Here is a 22,112-nt window from a genome sequence, read left to right on the forward strand (position 1 = left end):
CCTTAACACATCAAGCACTACTTCAAGTCACACTTGTGATACAAAGATAAGTTGTTCTGTATCAAGACCACAAATTCATCCTCAGGGAATGTCTTCTTCAATCCAGAGGAAGCAGCAGGCACAAAGATCTGTGGCACCGACCAGGAAGAGCGCTGATTCTCCTGCCTCTGTCAACGTACTTCTGCATTTTCTGCATCACCACCTCATTCTCCAAGCAAATTTCCCTTTCCTTGCATGTCTTTCTAGGCAAATTCATCCTGTAATTTCTCCTGAAGTTTCTGGCCTTTGCCCTGAAATCTCCACCTAACTCTTCCTTCCTGATTTCTCATCCCCACTGCACGCCGTGCCTAGCCACGGCTTCTTCTACCTGTCCTCTCCCCTTTCCCAACACAATTCCAAGGATGTGGTTATTTGTGTGCATGCACACAAGCCCTGCCTGTCCATGGAAGCAGTATACTTCCTTATGCAGACGTGACCGACACAGTTCAGATTTTAAGGTACAGCTTTACCGCTGATTTGAAGAGGTCTAAAATGCATTCCACCCTTCCGCTGCATTTGCTGAACCTGCTTGAAATTAGCCCAGAAACAATTATTTTTTCCATTCATATGATCTAATTTATCACATCACTGTGTGATCACTAGCATTGACAGAAGAGTGGTAAAAACACATTATAAGGATCATTTGCTTCAGCAGCAGCCTAACAACTTAACCTCTACCCACACTTGTTGTTACAAATAAAGAAGAACGTTAGTGCTTAGGTACTACATCACACACACTGCTTGTATATTTGACCCATGGCAAAAATCTGCAAGTAGGAGAGCTGACCACATCCAAAGGCAAACTGACCTTAGGATCTGAATGTCCCTTGGGAACAGGAGCTTCACTTACGTATATTCCCCCTAGCAAGGGAAAAGACAAGCAGGCTTCCACAAGGGTGGGTTCAGCTCTAATCCCAGTACAGCAAGTTGTGGCTACAATTCTCAATACATGTGGCAAACCAACTGCCATGTCGCAGTCACAGAGTTCTCTGCACTCAGGATCCTGCAGCAGCAATGTAGCTTTTCCTGCTGGCATTCTAGAGACCTAGGAGTCGGTAACTGCACCCTGTGCTCACCTCAGACCTGAGTGCCACTGCATACTGTGCTGGGTCCCTTTTCTGTTTCTTTCTGGATCTGTTTCTCTCCTGCATTTGCTGCACTCTCCTCCTTCCAGGCACTGCGCTGCAGCCTGTCCCTGCCATGTCCCCTCAAAACACTGCTGCAGCAGATGTCATCACCCCGCTGTACCTTCCTGCACCCCCTGCAAGCTTCTGGTCTAACTATTTCTACGTCTACTGGGAGGGAAAAACAGTTTTACATTATACTAGAAAAACAGATGTATTAACCCTATTTCAAACCTTCAGAGAGCAGAGTAAATATTAACTTTCTGCTCATTCTCTCTGAAGTTTCATTTCTCTCTTATGCACAGAAATACTGAAAAACACATTAAGTGACACAAAAAGGCCAAAGGAAGTCCATATTTGAGAAGTAACAACAATTCAAAAGCTCCTGACAACCAGATTCATCCTCTGGGAGAAAACTGCTACTGCAGGTTTTCATCAAGAATAATCTATGCCCAAAGGCAGAATTTCTGCTATTACCACAATGAAAAATTCTGATCCTCTGAGAATGAAGACTCAGCGCTGCTACAGTTGCTTTGTGCCACTGAAATAAGTGCCTGTAGATCTGGTAATACAAACACCTTCGCTGTTCCCATACATGGGTTCAGACTACTCTTCTCAGAACAGACTGATCCATAAATCCTGAAAAAGAGTATTATTTTAAACTATTAAAAAATAAAATGGCTATGAATGACTACACAGGAAAACATAACTGCAGCAACCAATTACAGTGAGTTAAGAACATCCAAAACTGCAGAAATATACATCACTAAAAATCTGCAGCTTATTATTATTAAAGGAGTTACTACTGTCTTGGAATCTGGTGAGTGGAAATGGTTTGGAATTTCATACTACACCTCTCACCAATCACAACACCAAATACTCTGATTTTCTGCATAATACAAGCCACAGACCTTCTTCCAGTAACTATATCAAGTCCACAATTTCCCCTTTAAAGGGATATTCCAGTTTGGTTACAGAATTGAAATAACAACAACAACAAAAAAAACTATCACCAATTCAGTAAATTAATTCTTCAAACAAATCCTCCAAAAATAAAGAAAAAAAAAAACTACCAAACAACCAACCCCAAACACACATTTTTCACTCTACAGTGATCTAGCTCCTACTTCAGCTTGTTACAACTTCATACTTCATTAAAAAGCCATCAGATATTTTCTTCCTATTTATGTTTACAAAAGCACAGATAAATAACTCTTTACATTTTTGTGCAGTAAAAACTTGAACTTTCAAAGTAAAGTAAACATATATATTGCAATTTCATCCTCTATTGGTCATGAAAAACTTTTTAGCAAGTTCAATGATTTATTAATAGGTATCTTCCAACAAATTATTCAGGTCTTCAATGAGTAAAACTCATAGACTTTAACTTACTTTTCCCTTTTGTTTTTGTCTTCCCTTCTGTCGCCTTCACTCCAGTGATAGCTGCCAGCTCCGCTTCTAGGTCCCCATCATCGCCACCTTCCTCTGCACCCAGCAGCATCTCCTCAGGATTAAAATCTACAAACAGCCCCAGCTGGAACCAAGGGAAAAATACTGTGGTGAGAACCGAGGCGACACTCAAAAATATCACGCTAATGCATCACCCACAAATGGGTTATTTTAAAACGGCCCTTTGTAGATTCTGTAGATTCAAATTATCATGCCACTTCTATTACCAAAGCAATGTAGATAAGGCATCCATAAATGAAATGATGTATATGAATAACTTTGCTAGGAAGCAATTAATACTCTAAGACTGTAGGCAATCAACCTAATCTCTTCAAATCTAGTCTACTTAATAATTTGAAGTAAAAAGGTGAAATAAAATGATGACTATTATATTTGCCCCAACAAGCATGGTTTTTTAGAAAAGTTCAAGGCTGTTGCTAAACTAAAAGCTGAAAAATCAGATGATCAACAATCATACGATAAAGATTTGATATTGCAAACAGTTCACCCTCACCTCCTGGAAAAAGTCAAATTTATGTATACAGATGTGTTTTGTACTTCTTACTACTTCGGCTTGCCATAAACACAAGGAAAAGTACTGCACGCATAGAAACGTGGCATTACAAACCCAGCAATGGCTGTAGTAGTCACCTGTTTGGAAGAGATCATCCCTACAGCTAAATGACAACATCTCTGGGGAAAAATACTAATTACGCTAATCAGAATATGAAAAAAAAATAGTGGTGGTTATCACTCTACTGTTGCAAAACATGCTAAATGACATAGAGATCAGAGAAATCTCTCGGGTCCTTATCTAAAAGACTGTCTTAAATGCCACTTTGCCACTATTTTTCCAGCACTAGTTAAGATATTAACTTCGCTAAGAAAATGGTATACTTTATTCTGAATCTTTTTATAAATATGAATTAACTGAATCCCATTCATCCTACGAATTAAGTAGAGAAGCTTTCCTCAGACTTTTTGAAAGCACAAATCCCTTCTGACTTACTGGTCTTCACATGGCCAAGAAGGCAGCAGATTAGCTCCTTTGAGTCAGAGAAATAAAAATTAGTTATTACTGTAACAAGCATTAACATCACCCTTCTAGTAGGGTCTGAACTGTCTGTTTGCTAGTCCTGATCCTGCCCCTGACACAGTGAAAGGCTCTGGACATATCAGTTAGCTGCACTGGGCCTCCTTCCTCCTTCATCCTCTGTTACACAAAACACATTTGCAGACTTGGGCAGAATGGAAAGGAGGTCAGGACAAGATTTAACTGGAAAATATTTATAATTGTGATCTACAGATGCAAAATTCTATGGAATATGAACCATTTATAAGTGTACAAACTGAATCGGGAGAATGTGTGATCTATCCATTGCTACACCACAGGTGACACACAAAGTCAAGAACAGAATCCAGCACTTCCAGCTCTAAGTCTCTCAGTCTGTTTGATAAGACATGTTTCCAATGAAATTAATCAAATGCTTAAAAGAATAGGAAAAAAAGTGTTATATTTTGCAGTTGATATACCACAGATCTCAATCCAGCCCAGAACAGGATTGCCATTTTGCTAGACAGTATTTCTATCCTTGATGATTCCAGGTGACTTCCTGGACCTGCATCCTGCTCAAGGATGCTTCTCTCCTCCTCAAGCCAGAACTCCTGCTCACAGAGTACTATGAATAAAGACATGTATAATTTCAGTACAAAGGAATAAGTCACATGGGCAGAGCTTTACCTGTTTATTACAAGAAAAATAACCAAATGGAAAACTGGGAAAATTGAAAATTAGCTGCTTCTCATCTAGCACTCACAGACTTGTTTGCCTGAGTTTGCCACTACTTATTCTGATCTTCTTAAGTTATTTTTATCATTTTGTAAGGCACAAAGAAAACCCCAATATAGTTTTTAAAGCTATTATTAATCTCAATATAGCCGAGATATAAAACAAACTACTACTGGCGTTGAGTCAGGTGGGCTCGTGGTGTTATAACACAGCAGCTTCCTTGCAGGACCTCCAGTGCTGCATGCAGAGAGGAATGCACGAAAGAGGTAAACAAACCCGCAATTTGAAGCTGGAAGTTTCCAGAATGCTGCAAGCTCCCCCGAACGCGAGGGGAAGCCCCAGCAAAGCAGGGCGGGAGGCGGCGTCCTTACCTGCTTTGCGACCGCGGCTCCCCGGCCCTTGGCCTGCGGGCTCTTCGCGGCTCTCCTGCCGAGCATGGCGCTGCCGCAGCCGCGGGGCCCGGCGCCTCTGCGGGGCAAACGCGGCTGGAGAGGAGCGGAGCCGCCCCCGGGGCCGCCGCCGCTGCCCCCACGCCCGCGGCCGCCCGCGCCTCGCCTCAGCCCCGCCGCGCCGGGGACGTCGCGGCCGCCGCTCTGCGCCTGCGCGCAGGGGGCGGGGCCTGGAAGGCGGCGGGCAGGGAGGCCCGGGGGCACCTGGGCCCTCCCGCAGCCGCCCCGGGAGGCGGAGCTCGTTGGGCGCGGGGCGGCTCCAGCAAGGCCTGCCCTTCCTCACGCAGGGGCTGGGACCGTAGAAACTCAGTATTTCTAACCTTAGAAAAGTGAATATTCTAGCAGAGCATGCGAACACGCACTTTTTTTGACCCTGTTTCACAGCAATGCAATTTTTGAAAGTGTTTCCACATTCTCCCTTTCTAACTAACATATTTTGGTAAACAGCTCTATTATGAAAGCAGCCCTTTACCAGACTTGTATTAGCCAAAGACAGGTCTTCGAAGCCCAGGACCAGTTATGCTCCAAAAACTACGTAAAGCCAATTACTCCAATGTCAAAATGCTGCTGGTACTTTTACTTTGCTGGTAGCAGGGAATTTCCTTCCCCTTCAGCCTTTCTTGCAAGGCAAAGGTACCCTTTCAGTAGATGAATAACACAGGCTTAAGCAAGTTTTAATCACATCTTTTGCGTTCAAAAAGAGGCAACAGGAGAAAGCTACATAAAGTGCAGTACCACAAAGACATTGCTAGTCTTAAAGACCTTTAATACTACAACAAGTAACATCAGTCCATGCAACATATTATAAAGACCTGTTACCAGCACCTAAAAATACTTTTAAAAACAGTTTGATTTCAAATATTTAAAATGCCCCAAAGCACATTCTTTATTATACAAAAAGTGCTTGGCTACATCAAACATTTAAACACATTATTTAAGAAAAATACAATACTTAACTATTTCAATTTTATCATTTTAAAAATATTAAAAATAGATATTTAAAATATTTATACACATATAAAATATCTATTGTTGCCTTATTCATCCTTGAGTGCGTACATGACATCATCCTGACTGATATTCAGTCGCACACGCATGTGAAGATATTTATTACTGGATTCCACCAGCAAGAGCCTGCAGGCACCAAGTCTTGAGCAAACTGCCATGATTTCCGACACTGTAGGACTCTGCATACCTTCAATTCTGCACAATGCTACATGTTGATGATAGACCTAGGAGAAGAAGAAAAAAAAATGCTGTTTTAGCACAAACTATTAGGATTTTATAAAACACATAACACTAAACTAAGGTTCCCTTTCACATACAGAGAAAGCAAAAGCAATCAGCAAGCTAATCTGTCTGCATTTTAACTACATCTTTTTATTTCTTACCACACCTTTTCTCCCCTGCACTGTGTGGAATAAAGCAAATCCAGCAGATCAAGAGCTGACATAAAACTACGTATTAATCTACACTGAAATGACAGCCAGGCCCAGTGACAAGTTCACATGAGTCATGCTGACTAGAAACAGTGAAGATCACAGCTAAAAAAGGCACATAATCTACCTTTAAGCACAGAAGAAAGCACTTGTGACAAATCGTGCAGACTAATAAACACGGGAAGAATCAGACAGTCTGCTGCCTTTTTAAATCTCTGGAAAGAAATTCCTTCTGATATCAGAGGAAAGCTACATTCTTTAGGGGAGAGGAGAAAAAGCAACAAAACAAACACCACACACACACCATAACCTAGCACCTTAACAAAATATTCCCTGATGTTTAAGCACTGGTCACCCAGTGCATCTCTTCAAACATAGATGTTCAGGAACTATTAACAGAAAACATGACTAGAATGCTTACCAACAAACCTACAGGAACAGTGAAAACTGGCAAGTCCTGAACTTTTTTATTACGTAAATATTAACAGTTCATTTCTGTACTGTGGAAGCTATGAAATAGATTCCATGCAGAGACTAATCTGCCTACATGTTGGTGATTTAACAAATAAGCTTAAAAAAAAAAAAAAGATATTAGTGATATATCTGTCAGGGAAGATGGCAAAATAAAAGTAGAATTAAAATTCAAGTAGGAACCTTGAAACATGTCAACTAATATTCCCCAACTACCTCTTATTTCTTCTGCTATGAAACAAGTTATATGGAGGCCAAAAATTCATTTTGTGATCTGGAACTCCAGTAATAATGCAAGAACAGGTGCTTCCAATTCTAAGCATTCAACCCCATTCAAGAACAGGTGGTGGCAGCAATCAGGCTTTACCCCTAGCCCAAAGAGCCATGTTTCAGTTTACCTTGATACCTATCTTAGATCAAATCATAATAATTCAAAAATCGCAATTTTTGCACTTTTGCCTGATAATTTTTTTTGGAGTGACAAATTTGTTTTTAAAGTTCTCTGGAACACTAACATACCTGTTGCACTGTTGCTTCCTCAACACCTGCCCTGCGAAATTCAGCTAAAATTGCTTTCAGAAAGATTTGCTCATGTAGAGAGGCGCTCCTGAATAGCAAGAGAAAACAAAAATCAGTCTACTAAGTCCAGAATTTGTGAATCTTTAGGAAGGAGTTTGGAAAGGAAGGAAAATTACTCGGGAAGCACATATTAAAATGCAGAGTATTTTCCTATAAGAGAGAAAAAGAATACAAGACTTTCCTTATGCTTCTCAACTAGCCACTATATTATAGCCAGCGTGTTACTCCACCTCTGCTTCACTGTACCTGAACATGACATTTCATTCCATACATAATGGAAGGCTTAACTTCAGTTCAAGCATTCTGCTTGGTCATTGCACAGATCCCCATTTCTTACGAACCCTTATATATTTGACATTATATAAAAGACAAGGATGCAGTATCATCATGCATGTGTTGGGCTGGGGGGACAAGCCTGTATTTCCTCTCATAATTCTAACCTGTCTGTGAGTGGCAGAAGCCATGCAGAACACAGCACAAGCTCTGCAGGGCGTTAAAAAAATTCGATCACATTCTGCTCAGGGGTCTGTGACTGCATCTAAATGACCAAGAAGAATTGCACAATACAAGCAGATCTGCAGCACAAAGACGACTCTGATGACTCCATGCCTTCACTACAAAGGTTCCTGGGGCTTCTCCTTCAGTCTAGTTGTAGCCTGACCCAGTATGCTGAATGGCCAGTAGTGATTTCCATTGTGAGCTTCTGAAGTGCATCTTCCAAATTTGGTTCCAACTGGAAGGAATTCAGGTACGTGCACTTGGAAACTGCAGTTCAGTGTTCAACATGAAGTAAATAGGGACAAGCAGGAAATTTCCAAAGCTTGCTCTCCATCTGAGCTAACACTCTACTATGGAGACATCCTACATAACTTTGCCTCTATGTCTTTCCTCTGTCTTTACTCCTGTTTTGTATTTCTCTCTCATATAGCTGTGTCAAGGCTTGACTATACAGTATTTCAACAAGCATTAAGTATCCCATATGCTCCTAAGAGGGGGCAAACTGAAGATTTTTGTAAAATGGTGCAGTAAAAAAAGATACAAAAGGAAGAAACCCGCTGAAAAATGTTTTTACCTGATTGCATTTATGTACGGGGATGAAAACATTTCATCTATGGCTTCTGTTATGTGGACCATCCTGACTATTCCAGAGGTATTCTTTTGGCTAGCAAACTCGCATATCTCAGTGGCCCTTCTGCAGATATCGAGGCAACGCCTTGCATCACCAGACAATGCTGCTACCTGAAAGTAAACATCACACATTTAACAACATTTCCTATTAGTTGAGTAAATAAGTTAGCTAGAATAGACAGAAAACAAAGGAAAAAAGTCTGCCACCTATTTTGTGGTGCCCCTCGTCCCCCTGTCATGTTCTTTACTTGATGCAACAGAGAGAAGATCTGGATTGTGTTTACCTTTCTGGAAACTAGCTGAATTGCATCCTCTTCAAATGCCTTCAGATTGCTCAGTCTGGAAGAAATAATTTGCTGTAGCTGTTTGTAGGTATACGGCTGAAAGGACATTCTGGTGAGGCCCTACAGTAAACAATACAATATAGGTAAAAGTGTTTGTAGTGCTTTTAGCACATGCTATGGTTTTACTTTTGCTGTGGAATTCCATATTCAAAATGACATGTCTAAATTTCTGCTAAAGAAAATATTCTCTCCAATTAATAGATTCTGAAGCTACACTTCTTATATCCACTTGGCATCTCTCAGCTGCTGAAGTATAACTTGTCTAGTTTTTAATTTCTCTGGTAGGAGCAAAACCTCATTCACATCCTTCCTCCTCCAAGTGATATTAGTATCACTTAATCCGTTCTACTTCATACTTGCAAACCAAATATACAGATCCATAAATGCAACAGATTCAGTGAGGACCAGGGGCTGGACCGCCCCACTGAACGGCCAGAGGAGCAAGAGCTGCTGCCATTAGAATGCAAATTTCTCTTATAGAACTTAAAAGCAAATCAGAGCTACACAGTATGACAAACTTGACAGCAACTGTCTAAACACCTCTTCCACTACAGTCACAGAGCAGAACATATCAAATACTAATCTTTCATACTGATACTTTAAGTCAGTATACATGCACATATTTCTACTGCCAGTTTCATATGGTAGCCTGCAAAGTTAACAAGCAGCCACAAATTAAAAATCCTCTTATGGATTAGGCTAATAAAAACTGATTTCAGATACATATATTATGACCTCTCTTTCAAATGGGTGGCATACACTCTGCCTTTCATATTCTGCACAAGGCCAGAGCTTTGCATTCCTCCGAACCTCTCTTGCAGGCCAAGAAGCAAGTGCCTGGAGTCCCAGATCATCAGTTGCTCTGCAGGTTTAACCAGTAGGGTGAAAAGCAGTCAAATGAATTCCCATGTAACTCTAAGTCACAGGAACACGGAAGGCACATAGAACTGTTCTTGCAAATAACTTTTCAGAGCTGTGTTGAAGTGATAGCCTAGGAAAATTAATATGCACTATGAACAGATTTGTTAATTTTCTGTCCAAAGGTATCCAAAACAAAGAAAATCTACCACATCATGATGGCAGACAGAACAGTAACCAGTTGCCTGGAAGGAACGGGGGGGAAAAAGTACTAGGCGGGTATGACTGATCGATAGGGTGTCACGGGTCCTTGTTTTGCGCCTGCTATGTTTGGGACATAATTAATTTAGCAATGTGTAAAGTCATCATGCCTGGAGTGGATGGATGAAAAATAATAGATTAGGGAACTTGACATTTGAAAGTGGGAAGCCACTCTGGCCAAGCAAGCTTCCACTTTTCAAATGGGAAAACCTCAATTGCAATTACTGCCACACAGGCTTATTTCTATCACAGCCTATAATAGTGAGGCACGAGCGGTGGTGAGTGGGGAGAAGGAGCCACCTTGGCATCGGGGACACCCAACCGAGACCCCTGCTGAGTGGGTCCCCAGGCAGCTGCCTCCTGTCACTGATGCTCACGCTCTCTCCTCCGCAGGGATTGAGGTACGTTACCACACTTGGGTTAGCCAATAGGGTGCTTTGTAGTTTGGTTTACTTATTTCCTCATTTTTTCTCAGCCAACCCCTAGAAGTCCTTGGTTTCCTGTGCAATATAAATAAGTCGCATGATACCGCACCCAAGATGGAGCGTGTGGTCCCTTGCCGCCCGGAATCCGCAACCCCTACTACAAAGAGGAAGGGCAATCAGAAGGGAATTCCTCTGAACTCTGGAGTGAGCAGCTTAACCACAAGGCACAGCATTTGATTATTCAAATCTTAATAAGACATCTGCTAATTCATTCTTATAAGAACAGAGTGCTCTTACATGGCATCATATCTAATTAGCTGGCTGGCTCCTACACCTTCTTTTCTAAGATCTGTGTGTTCAACATCCACTCTCCGGAGAGGTGGGGGAAACTATAAGAGCATTGCTTAATGCCTGCTGTACCTCATCCTCTTTTTCTCCTGGATTACCTTTGACAACACACAGTATTTAATCTGTACTCATTTCCTAGCATAACAACATAACTGCTAGGACATACCAGTCGGCTGGCTACTCTGTTCATCATTATTCTCTCTGGCAAGTCCATGGTGTTAGCAATGGCCAAGATGATTAACTTAGAGTGCTTTTGAGTTGGCCAGTCAAATAAATTGTACATCACATTCTGTTTCCGGGTCCACAGAAGATCAAGCTGAGGAGAGAAAAAGAAGAAGTTGCCTGAAAAGCAATTACCATGCGTTTAAATATCAGAGCTTCAGAGAACAAGCAGTTTATGCCACAGAGAACTTCTTAGGTGATCCCAAAAAAGTTGCCTTTGCACTTCCTTTATCTGTGTCTTTTCTGAATTAAGGCACTAATCTCTTTTGAAAAGGCTCAGTCCCCCTAGCTGCTTGAAGAGTTCACCACAGTATGAATGTGCAATTTTCTAACACTATTCTGATTTTAATACTGTGTGTAATACAATCAAAAGGCCATCCAAGTGAGGATGAATCAGCTCACATAATGAAGTGTGTTTGTTATTTACTGAGCACAACACATTCAAAGAGTTTCAAAGGTAGAATCTGATATATTTCATTGTGAATTTTCTCACAGAAAGAGCAGCAGATTTCCAGACAGTGCAGGTAACTGAATCTTAGGGTATTTAGAACTTTACACAACAACTCATTTCACGAGTTGTGCCAAAACAAAATATGAAACCCACCTGAAAACCAACAGTTTAATAGGATACTTGGCTATTTACTTTCAGTTTAATAAGGAACTATTTGTCTTCTTTCCTACAGCTACTCCTGTTAAAGGATATACAATGTACTCCTACCATAAACAGTTGAAGTATATTTTATCTTTTTCTGTTATTGGAAAACTCACCTCTTATAACATTTGAGGAAAAGAGAATGAAGAGTTTTGACTCACCTCGTCCACTATCAGCACGGTGGTCTTCCTTTTTGGCCCAGGGGTAGAGAACAGTTTGGCCAACAGTGTTGCAGCATGGGTTGCTGTCACCTTCTGACCTGTCAGGAACTGGACAAGGATTAAGCAATGCTGCAGGTTAATACACCATAGCCATGGAAGTTTAATGCTTACTCTCTTTGAACTTCTCTTTAATACTCAGCAACAAGCACCTCATTTCTTTTCCCTGGCGGTGGGAACAACTGCTTCTATAATGCTACAAAGGCATACAGAAATTAGTGTATGGAATGTCAGAATTACAGTATGTATGCTGAATCAATTGTTCAGCCAAGTTCAGACTCAACCCTTAAAATGCAGACTGCATTTGCAGATCATATTTGCTCTCCAAAACCTTTTTAAGAGCTGACCTCAGATCTTAATCATTAGAGTTTGAGCATGACAATAATGTATAATCTATACTTGTTTCATGTTTCCAATTCAAGAACAGTCTGAATCAGTTGTGTAAAGCAATTTCTAGAGATCCTGATTCTACAGCTCTGGAACTGAGCATCCTCCAATATACCATAGAATTCAGTTTATTACAGTGGAATTGGCATCTGTAAACAGAAATTTGTCATTCATTTTATCTATTTATCTGTACAGGCCTTCCTGTTGCTGCTCCCTGTTGTTTCAGGGTTATTAAAAAAAAAAATCAGTGAACTAAAGCAAAAGATGAATATGCAGCAAGAGAGAGACAAAGCAATCAAATGTAGAAGCAGCCTATGTAGATGCTTAATGCTTAAATAACAACAGAAAAAGGAAAAACAGAGAAACAACTGGTTTATTTGACATGTTCCTGCCCCTCTACTCAGTCCTGGTGAGGCCGCATCTGGAGTACTGTGTCCAGTTCTGGGCACAAGAGGGATGTGGAGCTGCTGGAGAGAGTCCAGCGCAGGGCTACAAGGATGATCAGGGGCCTGGAACATCTGCCCTATGAGGAGAGGCTGAGGGAGCTGGGCCTGTTCAGCCTGGAGAAGAGAAGGCTGAGAGGGGATCTAATCAGTGTATATAAATACCTCAAGGGAGGGAGTGCAGAGGACGGGGATGGTCTCTTTTCAGTGGTGGCCACTGATAGGACTAGAGGAAATGGCCGGAAACTGAAACATCAAAAATTCCATAGGAACTTAAGGAAAAATTTCTTAACAGTGAGGGTGACAGAGCACTGGAACAGGCTGCCCAGAGAGGTTGTAGAGTCTCCTTCTCTGGAGATCTTCAAAACCCGCTTGGATGCAGTCCTGTGCCACGTGCTCTAGGTGACCCTGCGTATGCAGGGGGGTTGGACTAGATGATCTCTAGAGGTCCCTTCCAACCCTAAGCATTCTATGATTCTATGATAAAGGATACTTAACTGGGCCAGCTTGAAGTGATGAGGCCCATAGAGACAACAGATTTTAGTCCCAAAGATTTATTCTTGATTAATTTCACAAGTTAACAAATGCTAAATGCATTTATGCTGGACAAAACAAGGAGTATTAAGATACTATTACCATGAATTTATTTTCTCATGGGGCCTTTCATTGTGCTAAAGAAACAGCGACCTAGCTACAGCACACTCCCCTCAGTCATGTAGTGACTATGCTTCTTTGAGGGAAGGATGCATATATGCATATTTATCCCCTCCAAATATGGCTTGAGATATATCTGAATGACATATATCATTTCCTACTAAAACAGGAGATATCAAACTTAAATAAGTGGAACAGAAGCTTGTAAGAAAAGGCACTAGATGTTTCAGGAAATAGAACATTTCAGTTGTAGGTCATTGGCTTAAAGTCAGCCTAGATTGACACAGGTCTTGAGCAATTACAGTTTGAAGATGACTGGATGATCTTAATGCAGTTCTCAGTAGGTTAAATCACACTGGTAGACACCAGCCCTCTCAGCAGTCCCAGATGAGATACAGCAGACTAGTTGGTCGCAACGATTTTAAATGCAACTTTCTTCACAGAGATAGTCCCTCTCTATGTGATGACAAACTGATTAACCTCTTAGCCCTTCCAGTAATTATTCTACTGCTACAATACCTTCCAGAGCTGTCATTTCAGCAACTTTCTAAGTATATATGTGCACAAGAGGTTATATTATAGAATGGAAAACAAAGAGCCACTGAAGAGGCTTTGCTCACCTCTAGGATCTGCACATAAGCTTGGTGAGGGTCAGTCAGCTTCATGCCATTGATCTCTATGAACTGGAAGGACGGTAGCTCATCATTTTCTGCAGCTTGCTGCAGACAGCGAATTACTTCGTGCACAGTTGCAGTTTTACCTGTTCCAGGAACTCCAGAAATGTACATGCACCTACAAAAGATGACACTTTATCAATATTAGCAAGCTCTTAACATCAAGGTGTTGAAAATCCTGGGCTCTGAGGCTATCCTTGAATATTACTCCCCTCCGCCACTCCAGACAATTCCCTATATTTTTGTTACTTTATTTGCAAATTGAACATGCGCTATATTGGAAGAGCAACAAGATGTTTGTTACTACTGAAGTAATCAATCTAAAATACCTTCTTTTTTTTTTTTCTTTTTTTTAAAAAAAAGTAAAATTCAGCTAGGACCCACGTTTTAACTAAATGAGAATAACTCAAACTTACCCTCCTGTACCATCAATAAGTTTGCTTTCCACAAAGTTATAGATATCCTGGAATTCTTCTTCACGACAAGGCAGAGATTCTGGGACAGCTGAAACATGCAGCCTTTTGGGTTAAAAAAAAAAAAAAAAAAAAAAAAAAGTCAGGGGATTCAAGAGTTGCAATTTCACATTTCTAACTGAAAGGCCTCCTGAAAAACAAATAACCAGATCTCCCTTTCACAGTTATGCAAAGGTTTTCAAATCTCTCAACTCTGAGTATCATGTCAAGTAACCCGAAAGAAACAGCCTAGACTCTCCACATGCCTTTTTTTTTTTTTTTTTTTTTTTAATAGAGCTGGATAGTCGTCTTCAGAAGCAAGTGCTATAAATATCCAGCAATAAAGATTATCTGCTGCCATTCACAATAAGAACTGTAGTTCAACACAGGGAATGGGATAGAATGGGGGAACCTGATTATAAAAAATAGTTATCCAAGTGTCCAGAAAGAAGGTAAAACTCAATGAGTGATGCTACCAGCCCTGTAGGCACTTTTCACAGTGCAGAAGGATCTAGAGCAAAACCTGTGAAGCATTTTCCACCTACCAAGAGAAGCCAGGTAGTGTACTCTTGTAACCTAAAGCTACAAGCCTTGTTTTTGTGATGTTGCATAGAGTAAAAATAAAGAGACACCTAATTCCATAAAACTTAGCATGGACTGGTTACAATAATTTGAAATCCTAAAAGCAGTATTGTAAATACTACTAGTATTTGTAATTCTATATCCTGTTTTCAATTCATGAGCGACATTCTGCTATCAAGGTACCATGAACTTTTACCAAATTTATTCAATATAATAAAGGACAACATTTCTGTCTTTCAGCATAACCTCTGTGTACCTGAAGAAAACATACAATTTCTTCCCTTCAGCCAATTACACGTTACCTTAATCTGGCTTCTTCTAGGATATTGGCTGGTTTCTGTGCTACATGGCTGCGCTTGGGAATTTCAGGAGTTGCATTCCGGGGTGTCTTGGGTGTTGCTGATAAAGGCTGCAAAAAAAAAAAAAAAAAAAAAAAAAAAAAAAGAGAGAGAGAGTTAAAGAGTTAAAAATCTCAAACAAGTTTTCTATCTCTGTGAATTTCTACGGGAGATTGATCATCCATACAAGTTTCCGAAGCATTATTTAGGTGAAAAAACTACCTGAGAATGCCAGAATACAAAATGAAAGTTTCCCCGGGTCACTTAAAGTTTAGCAGGAATTTTCCCTTAAAGCTTCCCAATGCTTCTTTCAGAACTTATTTACACATCACCATGTAGCCATTCTGAAGCCACAGCTTGAGAGCTACCATGTCAAGAATACATGTTAATTCTACTGATTTCTAGCAAATCTCTCCCTGCTGTCCTTCAGTAAGTCAAAGCTTTATAGTCACAGAACAGGTCACTGTTCAGCTCCAGCCCAATCCAGTATTTTCCCTCTTCAGGCCGGAGTTTTTTAATCAACATCTATTCCCAACACACACAGAAACAGAGTTCACAAAACCTGTTCAGTTCTCATACAGATCGTATGAGCCAAGTTGATTTTTCATTAAAGGTTGACAAGGTTTTGATACTTAAGATTGAGTACACATGCATCAGGCATTCAAACAACTGACTTAGAAATAATAAAAACAGCTCTTAAGTGTCAACAGTAACAAGAACCTTACAGTTTTCTTTGGGGTCTTGGCAGGAGTGTGGACTGAAGACTTCCTTGAAGATTTTGGGGTGCTGAATATTCTGCTTGATTTAGAATTCCTCTTTGGGGTACAGAGCACATCATTCTCCTCTTCTTCACTACTGGAGTAACAGCTATCTGAGCTAGACAGAAAATCCTCTTCCTTCTCCGATTCCAGTATATTTAATAAGCTATGAATAACGAAAATGATAATGAGTTCTTTAAAGTTACATCCAACTCTACTCACCACAGATTATTATCTAATACATTGTCAGCTTTTTCTGTAGTTACCATACTCAACAGGCCAACATATTTTCCACTTGAGCTGTTACTTGTCGATGGCTATTATTCAAATCACCTGGATAAAAAGAACTTAGTTTCCCAATGAACACCTTGAGTCAGCTTTATGCTTCCAAATGACACATTTTTCATTCAGACTACAATAAACTGTGCTTCTGGAGCCATTTGCATTTTAATATTAAGTCAGAAAAATCTCTGATCTAGCAATTTAGATTGCTATCACTAGCAATCTAAATAAGAAGTAATGGAAGCAAAGGTTACCTGATTTGCTCTGCAATGCGAATGCTTGTCCTCAGTGCACATTTTCTGTGAGAACGAGGGGTTGGTATAGGGCTAACACTACCTAGTTTCTGATGTCCAGTTAAACTGTAAAGAAAGAACAAAAAGCTATTTGTATTTCCCTTTTACATCACACTTGCAGAGGTGGAGAAAAGGCCTCTCTCTTCAGGCTCAACTTTTATAGCAGCAAGGGGAGATGAAGATTTTTATCCACACTGATAAGACTGCAAGATATGTTTTCAATTCCTTTTCATATCATCCTATGATTCCCATCCCAATCCCTTCTGTCTGTTGAGGGAAGGACAGGTTGCTTGTGTCCATCTCCAAAATCAACTTCTCTCACGATACTCCCTCCTCATTCAGTCAGCTCCAAGACACCTACTTCCTAGAGCTTCATCATAGTGTATCTGTAACTGTTTAAGCCATCTCCCTTCCTCTCTGTGATCTCAACAGACAGAACAATTTGGTAAGCAGAGACTTTACCCATTTAATTGTCAGAAGTCCTTTTATGAAAGTGGTTTAAGAGAAATATATACAAATAGAAATCTCAAACAAAACTGCATTATCATAATGCTATTCCTTACCATATAGAGTCTTCTTTCATATGAAGATTCTTTTCTTCCTTGCTAGAGTCTCTGGCCTTACTATAGGGGGATAATCTAATTGTATCGCTAAGGCTCTGCTCACGCTCTGCACTATCAAGCTTTGACTTTGGCTTATCACTACTGCAAGACTTTTTGGGTGGTGAGCCTAGAATTCCAGTGAATTTCACTTTTCGTTTTGTAGCCGATGGCTCTGACACTGCATCACAGTCATCATCCAGAAGTTCTAAAACATCACGTCCTGAGAGTGTGCCTTTGGGAGACTTGGTGGGACCTAGGAATCAAGAGCAAAATGAACTTTTGTCAGGCTTTAATATGTCTGATTTGTTAACTATTTGATGACATGGTGTGACTGGCTCAGTGGTTGTTGCTTAAATTTATAAATTTAAATGAAAGGTGACCATACTAAGTTATAAGGACTGAAAGGTATGAATTTCCTTTAGAGAGATGAAGTAGCAACTTCATGGATTGATTCTTTAGTTTACCTCCCACTATCACTTACAACTCCATCCAACAAAACATCTACAACAGCAATGGAATCAAAGCAATACAGCTGGTTGAAGGAGCAGATATGGAAGACAACTGATGCTCACAAAGGGACAAGTTAACCCCAAAGCCAGATCAAAATAGCTGGTTAAAATACTATGTTGAGTTATACCTGTGTCTGAGCTACCCAAACTGAAGAAAGAGTACATACACAAATACAGATTCAAAACTATATAGGTAAACATATACATACTGTTTAACTGTAACTTCTTCCTTGCTGTTGGGGTTTTCATGTCATTAGCTACTCTTCGTGAATGTCTCTCCTTAGACAGTGAGGACTTGGAAGCAGAATGTTTTGATTCTATTTCCATCTCAACATTTTTCTTTTTTGTCACACTCTGCACAACTCTCTCAGTTTCTTTTTCCAGGGCATAAATTATGTCCAAAGAATACAGTGGGGATTTTGGCAAAAACTTTGGGCTGCCACCTGTTTTCTTGTTTGCTTCTTTTAACTTGGAGAATATGTCAGGGGATAAAGGTTTAAAGCATTTCCCATCCCAAGACAGTTTTACATAGAAAGTTGGTTCTGTGTTTAATACGACTGGGAGTGTTTCCCCCAGTTGTAGTGGTATTACCTGTAAAAGGAGAAAATATGAAAGCACACACACTTCAGCATTTCCTGTTAATCTAATATTTTCTATTCACATAACTTATTACTGGAATGCTTGTAAACTTCATTATAGATAATAGCATCTTCAAACTGTATTTTGACTAGCGTAAGTTTACTGCACTACAGGACTCCCATCACTCCTCTATGCAATCTCCTAAGCTTCAGAATGAATGTGAGGGTTGTCAGAGCTCTGAATTGAGGGAAAGGAGGAATATTAACGTTTTCCAACTATCCCATGCAACTGCACTAATAGTCAAATACACATCATACATTTGATGGGGGAGGGAATAAAATAGCTGCACTGCTGCTGTTTTTTTTTTTTTGTTTGTTTGTTTTTTTTGGGGGGGTGGTGGAAACCAAGACTTCCTTCTTTCTTTTCTTCATGTACAAAATAGGCTGCAGAACATACCATGACACTTTTAATAATGGTCTCCACAGATATATCAGTGTCATATCCAGAAACTTGATCAAAAAATACTTCTTGTCGAGAAACCTCTCTTTTAAGTAGTCTCCTTTTATGCGGAGGTACCTCCGTAATATGAGAAAACCATTGCACAATCGCATGTTTCTGCTGAGCACCTGTAATAACAGCAACAAAATAAGTTAGTGAACATTAAAAATTGCTTTCATTGATTGTGGATAGTTAACACTATTTTGTGTTTGATTGTGGAACCATTTGATTGTGGATATATAAAACGATTTTGGCAAAGCTCAATGAATTCAGATAAAATATTTCACTAGACACTTCATATATGCATACCCTAAAAGGCTCTTCCCTAAGAACTTTTTGTTTAGGCAGAACAAACAGATGAAGAAAATTACTATTGTCTTTTTCCACACAATCAAAACAAATTGGCTCAACATCATACAGAGTCAGTAGTAAAACTAGGAACTGACCTCAGATCACACCTTCAACAAAATATTTGTATTTCAAAGCTGCTCTGGTAATATGCAGTTCTGACCATCAGAGTCCTGTCTTGCTGAGCATTCAATCTTTCAATGAATCCTCATTACTAATGGAAAGTTATTTACCAAGGATGTGAAAACTGCAAATATGCAGACAATTTTGTATCCATTGCTACGTATTTTTACTTTTAAAGTGATGCTTAAAGATGGCAGGCTGTGTGTCTCAACTCCATTACTACCGGTTGTTCAAGCAAATGGCACCCTTTTAAGGTCATCGTAGCTCCAAGAGTGACCCAGTGATACCACTACCTGAAAGCTGCACCTGTGTGAAATGTGTGTAAAGGCTGTATGAAACGGAGCAAATGAAGCAATAGGAGCAATGAGAACCTCCTTTCAGCTATGAGAAACATCACTATTAAATGTTATTAATTTTAACCAGGAAAAAAGAGAGAAAAGAAAAAGAAAAAAGAAAAGAAGAAAACAAGAACAAACCCACACATTTATCCAGTGAATGACTAGTCTACAGCTAATAATTAAAAAGTTTCTTAGATGTTTCTCTAAAACATCTGACCACTATCACTGGCAAGATGCAGGATTAATGGAAAACTGCTATTTGACAGCTCAGATTTGCTTATTCTACTTTGAAAGCAGAGAGGGCGACATACAAAAACTGATCTTTAAAAGCAACACTTTAGGCAGTACTCGGTCTCAATGTAGTCAAAATCTAACCCTTCTCCCAAACTGAGAAGGTCTAACAGGAAAATGTTGCATGGAGTCGAGCCACCAAGTACAGAAATTCTTGCTGGAGAGAGGTAAGAAAAAAAATGTCTGATAAGAGACATTGCATTTTAAAAACAGAATTAGCATGTTTGAGCTGAGACATGCAGGTGATTAAGACAATACTAATGCAGAGTCTCAACCACAAACCAACTGATTCACAGCTGTATTTTTGGACCAATTCACTACCATAAATGAGTAGGTTCCTCATTTGTATATACATAACCTGCTCAGAACCCCTGAAAGCAGTTGCAGAAAAGGAGAACTTAAGAAATTGCAAAAAGTTGTTTGCAAATTCAGAGTTATTTTTAAAATAAATGAGAAACATTTGTTCACTGCTTAGAACCCAGGGAATCCTGTCATTGGAGCATTATAGCACAAATGAAAGAAGCTTTGAATAAACATCGCAGACAAATGCAGAGTGGGTGGAGTTAAACATGCAGATTACAATTGAATAGCAGCTTTTTCTCTAGATTTAAGTTGACAAGAGGAAACATTTGACATGACTCAGCATCCTATTTCCAATAAACTTTCATCTTTCATTACAGCATGAAAAAATATTACAACAAATTCGTGCTAGTAAATAAAAAGGAGTTATATGTATTCATATTATGAAAAAAAAAGAAACCCTGAAAACATTATCATGATGATGGTCCAAACCAAATAGCAAAAGCTTTCAAAGAAATCACAGACATAACTGTTGAGCAGTTTCTGATTCCAACTCAAGACACAGCCTTTTATGTGTCACTTCTATGATTTATTTTTCCAGTCTGCCTTCATCTATAAACAAGCAGTTTCATGAAGGACAGAAGTAATGAGCCTGTTTTTGCAGCCTTGCACCTTCTTACCAAATTCCTTGATACCTAATACAATGCAAGTTCCTCAACTGCAGCGTTCCTACTCCATATAACTTCTCTAATATTTAAGTAAAGTGTGAGCTCACATGGCCTTCTTCATCTCCTTTTTTCTAAGGGATGACAAAGCAAGATCCTAGAAACTGAATGCCCTTATTTCTCTTGTTATCTATCAATTTTTGTTAAAGTAGTTGTTAACCTCAAATATTTAGGATGCACATGGATAAACACAGCAATTACCAAAGCTTTCTTAAGAAAGTGGGTAACCAATACAGTGTTTACAATAACTACATCACCAGGAAACAAGTAGCTATAAAACATTTTAAGATTTCTCAGTTAGAAGGAAGTAAATTTTTATTACTCTTACCATCTTCATATAAATCCAGGAGTTGTGCCACAAAAGGTCGATCTGCATTCTCCCCTTCTACTAAAACAAACTCGCCAATCTGTATACAGGTTTCCGTTTGAGTTCTTTGTGATTTAATAAGGAATCCCCTAAAAAGGGATGTGCACACGATTATTATTAAAGCTGATCAGCTGGCAACCTTACAGTTATTTCTCCCACCTCCTGCAAAGCCTGAAAGTTTCCTGCTTAAATACAGGAATATACACACTTAGAACTATAGGGGCCTTCTACACACAAACGCTCTTGCTCCATACGATAATTTCTAGTTTTCATTGCACGAAAATGCAGCTATCCAAAAAAATGGATAGCAAAAAAACACTACCAAATTGGAGTTAGACAAACTCTCCCTGACAAGACCCCTGCCAAATAGTCACTTAACACATATTCAGAGATTTAATTAAATGCTTTCTTTTGTTAACTCAATATGCATTTTTAATTCATAATCTTTTTTACTATATACATACAAAGCCCTGCTCAGAACCACTACTCTATTCTAACCCTCTCTGCTGCATTAACCTATTCCTGAAGGAGCCATAAATAAGTGTTACTTACTTGTACTGCAGAGTCCTCAGTTTTCTGTCTGAGCTTGTGGGTTTTCCATACCAGATATAGATACGTTTGCTCTGTTGGCGGGTGTTCATGATTCCTAGGGAAAATAAATAAATAATAACATATATTATTTAATTTAAAAAGAACAGGGAACAAGCAAGGCTTGCCAGATTCCCAGATCTGCTACCAATTCCAGAGGAGTGTGTGAAGAAGGCAGCGCACATG

General features: G+C 39.6%; 2 protein-coding genes across 2 annotated transcripts in view; both read right to left on the reverse strand.

Moving 5' to 3' along the window:
- CC2D1B (coiled-coil and C2 domain containing 1B) overlaps window positions 1-4,915 on the reverse strand; it is a 31,770-nt gene extending 26,855 nt beyond the window's left edge. Inside the window, exons 1-2 of the mRNA XM_088536584.1 lie at window positions 4,773-4,915; window positions 2,556-2,697 (exon numbers count right to left, since the gene is read on the reverse strand). Of these exons, the coding sequence (XP_088392710.1) occupies window positions 2,556-2,697; window positions 4,773-4,838 (208 nt within the window). The 5' untranslated portion in view covers window positions 4,839-4,915. The remainder of the gene's footprint in view (window positions 1-2,555; window positions 2,698-4,772) is intronic.
- A 950-nt stretch (window positions 4,916-5,865) lies between these two features.
- ORC1 (origin recognition complex subunit 1) lies at window positions 5,866-21,996 on the reverse strand. Its single transcript, XM_010225000.2, has 16 exons — window positions 21,891-21,996; window positions 21,300-21,427; window positions 18,805-18,974; window positions 17,979-18,360; window positions 17,222-17,513; window positions 16,620-16,724; window positions 16,051-16,249; window positions 15,290-15,396; window positions 14,370-14,471; window positions 13,900-14,071; window positions 11,739-11,846; window positions 10,870-11,019; window positions 8,752-8,871; window positions 8,412-8,578; window positions 7,280-7,367; window positions 5,866-6,082 (listed from the first exon to the last, which is right to left on the reverse strand). The coding sequence occupies exons 1-16, from the start codon at window positions 21,977-21,979 to the stop codon at window positions 5,888-5,890; spliced, it is 2,574 nt and encodes an 857-aa protein (XP_010223302.2). The 5' UTR covers window positions 21,980-21,996; the 3' UTR covers window positions 5,866-5,887.
- Window positions 21,997-22,112: the final 116 nt, after the last annotated feature.

Source organism: Tinamus guttatus, unplaced genomic scaffold, assembly GCF_059628265.1.
Source record: "Tinamus guttatus ecotype Peru unplaced genomic scaffold, ASM5962826v1 Tinamus_guttatus_pri_ptg000044l, whole genome shotgun sequence".
NCBI lineage: Eukaryota > Metazoa > Chordata > Aves > Tinamiformes > Tinamidae > Tinamus > Tinamus guttatus.